Below are 13,933 nucleotides of genomic sequence, written 5' to 3' on the forward strand. Positions count from 1 at the left end.
TGAAATATAGATTTAAGTCCACTCTAGTTCACAAAGAACATTTCTCTTACTCTACAGATTGAATCTGATTCATAACCATTTTACCAGATCAATTTTATAGCAGTATTATATTAAAAAAAATAAAACTTGCTAATCTCACTATGTTAGCAAAAAATCACACACATTTACATACACACACACACACCTTGAGATATTTGCTAACGATAGGGAGATTAATGTGTGTACATGTACATGCATACGTGTGTGTATATGCACACATGTATACGCCAGATTACAGATTACTCTCTCTGTAACCTGGCTCTTACAGTATTACATTACTCCTGCAAAAGGGGGCTGATAATGATTACGAGGCAGATTCACCCTGAAAAGGGCTTTGGCCTGGGTGTCTTCATTCTTATTTAACCTACTTAAAACTATGAGATGAACTGGATTTACTTCCTTCTGCTAATTAAAAAGAACAAAAATTTAAGGATGAGATAGTTTGTCTCTTCTTAAACCAGCCTTAAGGAGAAACAGCTACACATGGGTAGCTACACATTATGGTCCAAAATTTATCAAAATCTTAATTGCTGTAGTTTGGTAGTTATTTACCATTATCCAAAAATTATGATCTGAAGTAACACCACAGTTAAATTCTGTTACTCATCAAAGTATGAAATCAAGCCTGGTCAGTGAGTTAATTCAAGAGCTGAACTGGTAGGTTACATCTGTCAGGATGTCACATAGCTGGTATTTTTTAGGTAATAAAGAGCTAACCATCTTTACCTAGATATCATAACATTGTTATATATTTAATATTTAGCACAGCTTCTAAAAGCAGAAGTTAATATTTTGAAAACAAAAATATCTTTAACATTCCCAGGGAAACAAAATCAGGAAAATGCAAAAGTCAAATAAAATAATTTTAAACACATCTAAAGTCCATCAGTACAAAGAAATAAAACACTGTGGGCAGTGGTGACCTCACCTTTGTCCTACATCCCTAGGCCCCCTCCTCAGGCCCCCCCTATCTCAGACAACCACTACGATACATATTGTTTGGAACTTTCCCGTCTGTGGTTACCCACTTGCGTATTATGAAAGGAAATCACAATGAGTGACACAAGTCTTTCTGCAGAACTTCTCGTGTTTATTTGCACGAACTTCTCTAAAGTCTACTCCCAAAAGTGTGTTTGCTTGGGTCAAGGATATAACCAAGCTCAGTCTGAGTGTATTAACAAATTACTTCCACACAGGGATTGAGACAATTTACACTCACACCAGCCTTGTAAGAAAGCTGCCATCTCCTCATATCTTTGCTAGTATTTGATAATGCTCATCAGGGTGTAGTAAGTATTAGAAAGAAAACCACAGGCCCCAAATGGGTGTCAGTCGCATGCTAAAAGCCCATGATGGCAAACCTATATTTTATACGTTACTTCACTGCAGTTCCAACCTCTCCCAGAAATGTAGTTTTAATTGAACAGTCTAGAATTTTCTGGTCAATACCAATAAAGTAATCCATCAAGTAGACCCTCTACAATCCCCCAGAGGAAGAGGTACTCTGCATGATAAAACCCCTGTCATCCCTCCCCACCCCCATAAAAAAAGATGTCTGGGGCTTCCCTGGTGGCGCAGTGGTCGAGAGTCCGCCTGCCGATGCAGGGGACACGGGTTCGTGCCCCGGTCCGGGAAGATCCCACATGCCGTGGAGCAGCTGGGCCCGTGAGCCATGGCCGCTGAGCCTGCGCGTCCAGAACTTGTGCTCCGCAACGGGAGAGGCCACAACAGTGAGAGGCCCGCGTACCACAAAAAACAAAACAAAACAAAACAAAACAAAAAAGATGTCTGGTCAAAAAATAATCCTTTCTTTTTTTTTGCTAATAGCTCCCTTACTCCACCCTTTTTCCTATAAAATCCCTTCCATTTTTGCACAACCACCCAGAGAACCCTTCTAGCTGCTAGACGTAATGCTGCCTGATTCATAAGTAAAGCCAGTCAAATCTTCAAATTTACTTGGCTGAACTTTGCTTTTTAACATAAGAAATATATTTGGGTTTTGTCCAGGTTCCTGACACAGAGCTCCTAAAACCCTTGGAATTTTCCGATAGAAGCATCTTTTTTATTCATAAGGAGCCCCTATCAATCACACCTCAATTTACACTAATGAGGCAACTTAAGTGATAAACATAAGTAAAGTGTGTTCCTGAGTTCTATGAGCAGTTCTCTCATGGGAACCCTCAATTTATTACCAGTTGGTCAGAAGGTTGCCTGGTACTAAATTTCCATTTATAAAAAATAAGCCTATAACAACAGTAGTTGGTTATTTTGAGCCTAGGATAATAAGAATATTTAAAGAATCATATCCATATAATAGCTCATGACAATGGCTACCATCACTAAAGACAATAGGGTTAGTGGCTACTCTACCCACAGAACCGTGAGCCCAATAAGATGGACGCTTTCATAACACTAAGCTTTGGGGTGGCTGTCACAAAGCAAAAGGTAAGCAGAAAAACGAAAATATTATTGGTGATGTTAATTAAAAAGATGAGTTCAGGGGCTTCCCTGGTGGCACAATGGTTGAGAGTCCACCTGCCGATGCAGGGGACACGGGTTCGTGCCCCGGTCCGGGAAGATCCCACATGCCACGGAGCGGCTGGGCCTGTGAGTCATGGCTGCTGAGCCTGCGCGTCCGGAGCCTGTGCTCCGCAACGGGAGAGGCCACAGCAGTGAGAGGCCCGTGTACCGCAAAAAAAAAAAACAACAAAAAAAAACAGATGAGTTCAACTTTCACTGCAGTTCTAAAGTGAATTGTATGATTCAGGCAGCCTTTGCTTGTTGCAGAGAGAAAGAAATAATGCGTCAGTTCATATTTCCTTGGAAAGCTTTTAAAATAAATCTGGCCAATCTAATTTTTAAAATCTCTTGAAAATACTGAGAGACCAATACACTATCATGATTGACAAATGAGTCTGAAATACTGGTCTCCCTGACTCAGCCTTCAGGCCATAGCACACGTGTCACTTGTTCCAGAAGTCTTCCCAAGCCCAGGTCTGCTCAATCCCCTCCTGTGGGCACCCACAGAAGTGCCCCCACCTCTCCCCTCCACCCCAGTTCTACCACACAAGATGGGACTGCCTGCTCATCTCTGTGATTCCTGCTGGAGATGAGCAAGGGCTTATCGATCATCTAACGCAATACCCGCCTAGGGAGTCGCTGAAGTTGCGAGTCAGTGGAAAGAATGCAGGAGAAATAAGGGAGGAATGGAAGGGAGGAAGGAAAAGGGGGATGCGAAGAGGAGGGAGAAGGAAGGAAGGAGAGGTAAAGGCAAGAGGAAAGGGAGGGCGGTGAGGACAGAAAGAGCCAGAGAAAACGTCACTACGATGGCAACACACAGAGTGAGAAGAAGAAAGGAAGAGCTACAGGAAACGGAGAAGCCAGACAGGACTGACCCAGGCTGCAGTCCCAACGCCATACCTTGGTAACTATGTGGCTCAAGACTCAGTGTCCTGAAAGGAGGGGCACCAATTAATAAGGGTACAGTCAATGATATAATTAGTTAATTCTACTTTGAAGTTTAAGGCAAGTAGTGAGAAAGAAAGCTTTAGCTCACAATAATAATGACAGCTAGTAGTTACTGAACATAAAACCCCCACAGCACCGTAAGGCAGATGACCTCACAGATGAAGAAAATGAGACACGGAGGCGGCGTACACAGAAGGTGGTAGAACCAGGATGGGAACCCAGGCAATCTGGCAGCCAAGTCTGTGCTCCGGCCCCCACGCTCTGCTGCTGCAGCCAGCGAGCTCTCAAGCGCTGTTTGTTCTACCAGCTCAACACAAACACGCCACCACCAAAACAGTAACACGGCCCACCTGCCCAACACGGTTGCTTCATTTCCATCTTTTTTTTGGTGTTCTTGAACAAGAATGTTGACAAAAACAGTTCACCAGACAGCAAACGTACTGCTTTCTAGTATATGCATGACTGGGACAGTTAAGACTACACGTCCTAGAAACTCTCTGTGTCATGTCCTCAACCATAAATTGAATAATAATATATAGAACCTACATCTCATTGGGTTATTATGATATTTGAAAGATAACTCTTTTGAGGAGCTAAGCGCAGTGCTTAGATAAGCACTCAAGAACTGTGAGTGATAATCGGGCAAATGTTGCTACAAATGACTCGGCAGCCATTAAAATGAATGGCACAGGTTATTCTATGGCACAGAAAGTTATGAATCATTAAATGAAAAAGGAAGCCAGCTATAAAATAGTAAAAATAGTATGATATCGTATCACAACACAAATATATGCATGTAAAGAGACTACAAGGCAAAGATGGTAAAAGCTGTTATTTCTGCATATTGGGTTTACGGGTATTTTTCTTTCTTTTTGTCAGTATTTTCTAAACTCCCTACGACAAACATGTAATCTTTTGCAATAAGAAAAAACATAAGTTATTAAGAACTTATGCCCTAGGTCTGCTATTAGATAGCTACAAATCAAAAGGTTTATGAGCGTTCTTTCTTCACCTGCAAAACGGCAGGAATTAACGTGGTCTCTGAGACCCCTTCCAGATCTAAAATTCTGTAATTTTGTGAAATAAACAACTGAAAGAAGTTGAGGAAGAAAAGAAACAACCTTCCCTCTTCCTTCTATCTCTGACACAGCCCAGAAGGACAGCAGAGCTCAACAAGTATCCAGTGACGGGTTTTCTGACTGATTACTAAAGACATACAGTCATGTCAAGTACCACATTCAGAGAAGCTTAACCCCTGCTGCTTATACTGGGAAAAAAGTCCAAACTGAGGACCAGGAGAACTAGTTCTAAAATTAGTCCTAGGAGTTCCCTGGTGGTCCAGTGGTTAGGACTCTGCGTTCTCACTGCCGAGGGCCCAGGTTCAATCCCTGGTCAGGGAACTAAGATCCCACAAGCTATGTGGCATGGCCAAAAAATAAAAATAAAAATAGTACCTAAAATTAGTCCTGCCACTATCTCAAGCCTTCTGGCCTTAAGAAGTTGCTTTAAAACCCTGGGCCTCACTTTCTCAATCTATAAAATGCGGGGGGGTGGGGACTGTGTTCTCCACTCCGGTTCTAAAATAGTATGAACAAGTGAAGACAAAGCAGATGTCCTACTGGCATCATCGCATTTCACCACCACGAAACAAATATGTATTAACTAATATTGGTTCAGTAGATGCTGCTTCAAAAGGAACTTCTGTAGGCATTTGAGAAATTTCTTTGAGAAAATGGAAAAGGACTGATTTTAAAGATAATATATTGCAATGGAAAGCTATTACTTTACAAAGGGAGTAAATACAGACCATAGGTTAACATCCTACTACAAATACAGTTTTAAAAGAAAGTAAAAAAAAATCATCTTCCCTGTGGGAAAGAAACACTATTTCTTACTTAGGAATTCCTCCTTGGATAAGACTTCACTCAAGCAAATAAGTACAATAAAGTCCACTTCTCTTACCCTTCTTCTTTCTTGAGGAATGGCTACGATAGGGACGCAGAATGAACTTGCCGACGTTAACCATGAGAGATCAATGTGTGGAAGAAATGTGTGGGAAAGAGAAAGAGAGGACGAAAATGAGCTAAAGAAAGGGAGAAATGGAAATGAGTCTCTTTTCAGTAGGGAGAACATGTGATAAGGGGAAATTTCTCAGAGGAGATGAAGAACGATATCCCTATCTTGCACAGTAATAGGTAGATGAATTCTAGGAAACTAAGAGATCAGTTTTGGACAAGTGGTTTGCTGAAATTAACAGAGAAATTCTAAAACCGTAAGGCTTCAGGGACCTGAGGTTCCATGCCAGAAAGCAGGTACAAGGAAGCAGGTCAGCATGATTCAATTCCTCTGCCTCAGAACAGAACAGCTGTGACGCGCTCAGAGGAAGGAAGAAATGAAAACGGAGAACAGTCTCAGGAGCAGAAACAGCTTCTAGGAGCAGGACACTGTCTGGGCTTTGGGATTCCAAACAGAAAGAAAAGTAAACCACAGATTCTGTGTGTGACTATAAGGTGGGATACCATCCAGGCCCTGTGCCTAGAGGGGACGAGGGCCCTGTCCACGCGGGCTGCATCACGGTCACCGGCAGAGCACAGTTCTCAGGCCGCCTAGGGAATCCTGGGGAAGCAAGCCTGGCCCTGCCTGCCCCGAAGTGCCCAATACATCGTGTCAGGAAGACAGAATCTAGAAGTTTCAGCCTAAGAGATTCAAAGAATAAAAGAAGGCCACCTATCCCGTACACCAGCAACCATCCTGGACAGGCACGCTGATTCATCCACGTGTGTCCTCTTCCACATCCTAAAAGGAATGCAAATGCCTCACACACTGACTTTAACAATTACTCAGGACAAACCTTTCTATCTCTGGAGAATTATTTTCTCTTTTATTAACAATATTGCTAATGGTGATAATTCAAAAATTTAAAAATAAAACTTTAAGGCAGCATAAAATCGAATTTAAAATAAGAGGAATAACTAACATTATTGTAGAAAAAGCATCTATCAATAGTTACTTGTTACATAAAGATTATATACCAACCATGCCACGCCCTCTCAAATATATCTTTTTAAGTACAAGACTTACCTTTCAAATTAGCTCGACTGGTGGGCCTCCCTACATTATTCCTCTGGTGTTTGGTTGACAGGCGCTTCCTCTGCCGAGGTGTGCTGGGGGGAGAGGTACCATAAAGGTTCTCTGTATTTGTTTCATCTGAAAAGTCCTCAGGATCAGACTCAGAATTCTTACAAGCTGAATCTCCCAATGTGTACTCTTGTCTATGGAGGACAACAAGCAGAGAAAATATTCAGGAATGTATAAAGGGAATTCAAGTTTCAATTACTTAAAATTTCTTTTAAAAACTCTCCATAACACTTTTCTGTGGATATGTCTCTTCCTCAGCCTTGTAATCTTTCTCCTCTATCTGTACTTGTAGAAACTCAACATAACGACTGTGTTCCTGCTCTCACCACGAATAAAGAGAACTGATGTGCAGTTCCTGGTGTTTAGAGAATTCTTTCTAACATAAATGAAGTTTAAAACTAAAAACTTAAGGATCACGGAAAAAAGAGCAAAGGACTAGAAGATACAAATCAACAGAACTAAGCATCACTTACATGACAGTTGGTGACAAGCTTAACTGCTAAGTGGGCAACTCTTGCCCTGACTTCAGAGTCCCACTGCTTTCGCTTTGTGAAGCACACAGAACAGAAAGCATGACCTGAGCAGCAAAGCAGAGAGCACTGATGACATGTGGTAGGTCAGGTCAGGTTCTCTGATAAACACTACAGTGCAGCACTCAGGTTAGGGAAGTTGAAAACTTCCCTAATATGGGAAAGGAAATAGTCAATCAAGTCCAGGAAGCACAGAGTCCCATACAGGATAAATCCAAGGAGAAACACGCCAAGACACATATTAATCAAACTATCAAAAATTAAATTCAAAGAAAAAATGTTAAAAGCAGCAAGGGAAAAGTAACAAATAACATGCAAGGGAATCCCCATAAGGTTAACAGCTGATCTTTCAGCAGAAACTCTGCAAGCCAGAAGGGAGTGGCAGAAAATATTTAAAGTGATGAAAGGGAAAAACCTACAACCAAGATTACTCTACCCAGCAAGAATCTCATTCAGATTCAACAGAGAAATTAAAACATTTACAGATAAGCAAAAGCTAAGAGAATGCAGCACCACCAAACCAGCTTTACAACAAATGCTAAAGGAACTCCTCTAGGCAGGAAACACAAGAGAAGAAAAAGACCTACAATAACAAACCCAAAACAATTAAGAAAATGGTAATAGGAACATACATATCGATAACTGCCTTAAATTAAATGGATTAAATGCTCCAACCTAAAGACATAGACTAGCTGAATGGATAAAAAAATAAGACCCGTATATATATGCTGTCTACAAGAGACCCACTTCAGACCTAGGGACACATACAGACAGAAAGTGAAGGGATGGAAAAAGATATTCCATGCAAATGGAAATCAAAAGAAAGCTGGAGTAACCATACTCATATCAGACCAAATAGACATTAAAATAAAGACTATTGCAAGAGACAAAGAAGAACACTACATAATGATCAAGGGATCAATCCAAGAAGAAGATATAACAATTGTAAATATTTATGCGCCCAACATAGGAGCACCTCAATACATAAGGCAAATGCTAACAGCCATAAAAAGGGAATCGACAGTAGCAGAATCATAGTAGGGGACTTTAACATCCCACTTTCACCAATGGACAGATCATCCAAAATGAAAATAAATAAGGAAACACAAGCTTTAAATGATACGATAAACAAGATGGACTTAATTGATATTTATAGGACATTCCATCCAAAAACAACAGAATACACATTTTTCTCACGTGCTCATGGAACATTCTCCAGGATAGATCATATCTTGGGTCACAAATCAAGCCTTGGTAAATTTAAGAAAATTGAAATTGTGTCAAGTATCGTTTCCAACCACAACACTATGAGACTAGATACCAATTACAGGAAAAAAATCTGTAAAAAATACAAACACATGGAGGCTAAACAATACACTACTAAATAACCAAGAGATCACTGAAGAAATCAAAGAGGAAGTCAAAAAGTATCTAGAAACAAATGACAATGAAAACACAACGACCCGACGAAACCTATGGGATGCAGCAAAAGCAGTTCTAAGAGGGAAGTTTACAGCAATACAATCCTACCTCAAGAAACAGGAAACATCATAAATAAACAACCTAACCTTATACCTAAAGCAGTTAGAGAAAGAAGAACAAAAAACCCCCAAAGTTAGCAGAAGGAAAGAAATCATAAAGATCAGATCAGAAATAAATGAAAAACAAATGAAGGAAAGGATAGCAAATATCAATAAAACTAAAAGCTGGTTCTTTGAGAAGATAAACAAAATTGATAAACCATTAGCCAGACTCATCATGAGGGAGAAGACTCAAATCAGTAGAATTAGAAATGAAAAAGGAGAAGTAACAACTGACACTGAAGAAATACCAATGCTCATGAGAGATCACTACAAGCAGCTATATACCAATAAAATGGACAACCTGGAAGAAATGGACAAATTCTTAGAAAGGCACAACCTTCCAAGACTGAACTGGGAAGAAATAGAAAACATAAACAGACAAATAACAAGCAATGAAATTGAAACTCTGATTAAAAATCTTCCAACAAACAAAAGCCCAGGACCAGAGACGGCTTCACAGGTTAATTCTATCAAACATTTAAAGAAGAGCTCACACCCATCCTCTCAAACTCTTCCAAAATATAGCAGAGGGAGGAACACTCCCAAACTCATTCTACGAGGCCACCATCACCCTGATACCAAAACCAAACAAAGATGTCACAAAAAAAGAAAACTACAGGCCAATATCACTGATGAACATAGATGCAAAAATCCTCAACAAAATACTAGCAAACAGAATCCAACGGCACATTAAAAGGATCATACACCATGATCAAGTGGGGTTTATCCCAGGAATGCAAGGATTCTTCAATATACACAAATCAATCAATGTGATAAACCATTTTAACAAATTGAAGAATAAAAACCATATGATCAACTCAATAGATACAGAAAAAGCTTTTGACAAAATTCAACACCCATTTATGATTAAAAACCCTGCAGAAAGTAGGCATAGAGGGAACTTACCTCAACATAACAAAGGCTATATATGACAAACCCACAGCCAACATCATTCTCAATGGTGAAAAACTGAAACCATTTCCACTAAGATCAGGAAAAAGACAAGGTTGCCCGCTCTCACCACTATTATACAAAATAGTTTTGGAAGTTTTAGCCACAGCAATCAGAGAAGAAAAAGAAATAAAAGGAATACAAATGAGAAAAGAAGAAGTAAAACTGTCACTATTTGCAGATGACATGATACTATACCTAGAGAATCCTAAAGATGCTACCAGAAAACTACTAGAGCTAATCAATGAATTTGGTAAAGTAGCAGGATACAAAATTAATGCGCAGAAATCTCTTGCATTCCTATACACTACTGATGAAAAATCTGAAACAGAAATTAAGGAAACTCTCCCATTTACCACTGCAACAAGAAGAATAAAATACCTAGGAATAAACCTACCTATGGAGACAAAAGACCTGTATGCAGAAAACTATAAGACACTGATGAAAGAAATTAAAGATGACACAAACAGATGGAGAGATATACCATGTTCTTGGATTGGAAGAATCAGCATTGTGAAAACGACTGCACTACCCAAAGCAATCTACAGATTCAATGCAATCCCTATCAAACTACCACTGGCATTTTTCACAGAACTAGAACAATAAATTTCACTATTTGTATGGAAACACAAAAGACCCTGAATAGCCAAAGCAATGTGGAGAAAGAAAAATGGAGCTGGAGGAACCAGGCTCCCTGACTACAGACTATACTCCAAAGCTACAGTAATCAAGATAGTATGGTATTGGCACAAAAACAGAAATACAGATCAACGGAACAGGATAGAAAGCCCAGAGGTAAACCCACACACATATGGTCACCTTATTTTTGAGAAAAGGACGCAAGAATATACAACAGAGAAAAGACAGCCTCTTCAATAAGTGATGCTGGGAAAACTGGACAGCTACATGTAAAAGAATGAAATTAGAATGTTCCTTAACACCACACACAAAAATAAACTCAAAATGGATTAAAGACCGAAATGTAAGGCCAGACACTATAAAACTCTTGGAGGAAAACATAGGAAGAACACTCCATGACATAAATCACAGCAATATCCTTTTTTGACCCACTTCCTAGAGAAATGGAAATAAAAACAAAAATAAACAAATGGGACCTAATGAAACTTAAAAGCTTTTGCACAGCAAAGGAAACCATAAACAAGACGAAAAGACAACCCTCAGAATGGGAGAAAATATTTGCAAATGAAGCAACTGACAAAGGATTAATCTCCAAAATATATAAGCAGCTCATGCAGCTCAATATCAAAAAAACAAACAACCCAATCCAAAAATGGGTGGAAGACCTAAATAGACATTTCTCCAAAGAAGATATACAGATTGCCAACAAACACATGAAAGGATGCTCAACATCACTAATCATTAGAGAAATGCAAATCCAAACTACAATGAGGTATCACCTCACACTGGTCAGAATGGCCATCATCAAAAAATCTACAAACAATAAATGCTGGAGAGGGTGTAGAGAAAAGGGAACCCTCTTGCACTGTTGGTGGAAATGTAAATTGATACACCCACGGTGGAGTACAGTATGGAGGTTCCTTAAAAAACCAGAAATAGAACTACCATATGACCCAGCAATCCCACTACTGGGCATATACCCTGAGAAAACCATAATTCAAAAAGATTCATGTACCACAATGTTCATTGAAGCTCTGTTTACAATAGCCAGGGCATGGAAGCAACCTAAGTGTCCATCGACAGATGAATGGAAAAAGAAGATGGACCTTGGCACATATATACAATGGAATATTACTCAGCCATAAAAAGGAACGAAATTGAGTTATCTGTAGTGAGGTGGATGGACCTAGAGACTGTCATACAGAGTGAAGTAAATCAGAAAGAGAAAAACAAATACCGTATGCTAGCACATATATATGGAATCTAAAAAAAAAAAAAAAAGATTCTGAAGAACCTAGGGGCAGGACAGGAATAAAGACGCAGACGTGGAGAATGGACTTCAGGACATGGTGGGGGGAAGGGTAAGCTGGGATGAAGTGAGAGAGTGGCATGGACATATATACACTACCAAATGTAAAATAGATAGCTAGTGGGAAGCTGCTCCATAGCACAGGGAGATCAGCTGGGTGCTTAGTGACCACCTAGAGGGGTGGGATAGGGAGGGTGGGAGGGAGACACAAGAGGGAGGGGATATGGTGATATATGTATACATATAGCTGATTCACTTTGTTATACAGCAGAAACTAACACAACATTGTAAAGCAAATATACTCCAATAAAGTTTTTAAAAAAAAAAAAAAAAAGCAGCCTGAGAAAAACAACTTAGTTTGGAAGCTTTAGCTAAGAAACAATACATAATGGGGGGAGGGGTAGGAAGAGGAATCAAGCTAAAGTTTATTCCTTTTTTTCCTTTAAAAAAAACCATTTAGACACAAAATCTAGGAAAATAAATACTAGTGGTAAGCTCAAGAGAACTTGCATCATTTCAATTAACTAACCAAAAGCATCCAAAACCTCATTCTGTATCAGCTCATGTGAGATGAGCTAATGTGGTCAGTTGACTGGTTCAGAATGTTCCCATGGATACCAATTATTTTGGATGGGGAAAGTAGTACAAGGTCTATATCAGCTGCCCTGAAACATTTTTCTTACTTGTGTTTGAAAACATACAAATGTGAAATGTCTTTCTGGTACTAAACTTCTGACAGTCACAGAAAACAATGTTGCATTCTTTTAACATAAAACTTTGCTCAAGTACCCTTCACTTGACATAGAATCCGGTCTAAGAAGAGCATGTCTTAAACTCAACCCAAGGGGGTTCAGTGCAGTTTTTAAATGAAACGTGAAAGACAAAAATTCAAGTAACTTGGGGTTAAATAGTTCTGCTCTGACATAGTAGGTAAAACCACATGATGCCTGAAATAGCTCATCTATAAAATGATGAAGTTGGATTAGATGAGCTTGAGAACATCGGTGGTTTTGCAAAAGCCCTAAAAGACAAACAAACAAAATACTTCATTAAAAGTTCTTTAGCAAAGCCCTTAAACATAAAATATTTCATTCCACATGAGCGCAGTCCTCAGCTGGGTGAAGCTGTCTCCGCCAACTCCACCTCCCCATTAACCTATTCTCTATTAAGTAATAATTAAAGGGAGGCTGTTGCCACTGTGGGAAAGGGAGGAGGGGTAGGCAGGGGGGTTGGATTTTCTAAGTTTCTCTTTTAAAGAACTTATACACAATAGCTTGCTTGGCCTGCAGTATAAATTAAAAGGAGCTAAGCTAAGTTTGAGGTGGCACAAGGTTGGTGTGTACTGTAAGAGCCAATTAATACTCAGCTGATCTTTACTATCGGCCGGTAGTTGCACATTTATCAGCCTACCTCCAGGTAAGCTGTTAACAAATCTCAAGTTTATCCAACATTCACTCTGTAACTTTTGCATTGATTCAGAGTGTAGGGTCTTTACAAACCTAGCATGTCTTCATTATTTTTCAGTATAGATACTCAAACTTTTTTTTAACTAAATTCTTTTTTTAAATGAAAGTAGATATTTTAAAACAAGATTTTCTATGGAAATGAACAAGAAACTATCCCCCCAACTAGACCTGAAGCTCCATGAAGGCAGGGACCTCATCTGTCTTCTTTACCACTGTTTCTCCAGTGTCTAGAACAGTGCCTGGCGCAGATGACATGCCCAATAACTGTCTGCTGAATAAATGGATTTGTAAGGTTAACAATTTTATCTTTGATACTTCAGACATAATTATTATCTAAACTGTATTTTAATAAAATCACATTTAATAATTTGAAGAACGTAGATTTTTAAAGGCTACAAGAATTAAAGATAGACTTCTGACAATAATATTGTTTAAGTGATACTGTAACCCTAGGTGCTAACATGACTATTTGCGGACCAAAACAACAGCAATGGAGTCTGGTATAAGGAATAGTGGTTTTGGAATCAGAATATCACGGGCTGAAATCCCTTCGTTCCCGCACTTAATAGTAAGAAGACAAGTTTTAATCAAATTATTGTTTGCTTACAAACACTTTCATTTATTGAAATACATATTAAAAGCATTAAAAATGAGACATGCAAATAAAAAATCTGAAACATCTGCGTTGGCTGTTACTTTGCTGGCCTCCCAGCATTCACATCCTTGTATAATCGCCTCCTCTTGAATGTGGGTTGACCCTGTGACCTGCTTTAACCAATGCAATGTAGCAAAAGTGACTCTGGGTCAGTT

General features: G+C 39.3%; 1 protein-coding gene across 7 annotated transcripts in view; it reads right to left on the minus strand.

Moving 5' to 3' along the window:
• Positions 1 to 13,933, minus strand: part of MAP3K4 (mitogen-activated protein kinase kinase kinase 4) — a 165,933-nt gene that overhangs the window by 67,888 nt on the left and 84,112 nt on the right. For all 7 annotated transcript variants that reach the window (XM_082633505.1, XM_082633503.1, XM_082633507.1 and 4 more), the window contains one exon: positions 6,589 to 6,779. In XM_082633505.1, coding sequence (XP_082489631.1) covers positions 6,589 to 6,779 — 191 coding nt within the window. The remainder of the gene's footprint in view (positions 1 to 6,588; positions 6,780 to 13,933) is intronic.

The sequence above is a fragment of the Mesoplodon mirus genome (assembly GCF_964341445.2).
Source record: "Mesoplodon mirus genome assembly, chromosome: 10".
NCBI lineage: Eukaryota > Metazoa > Chordata > Mammalia > Artiodactyla > Ziphiidae > Mesoplodon > Mesoplodon mirus.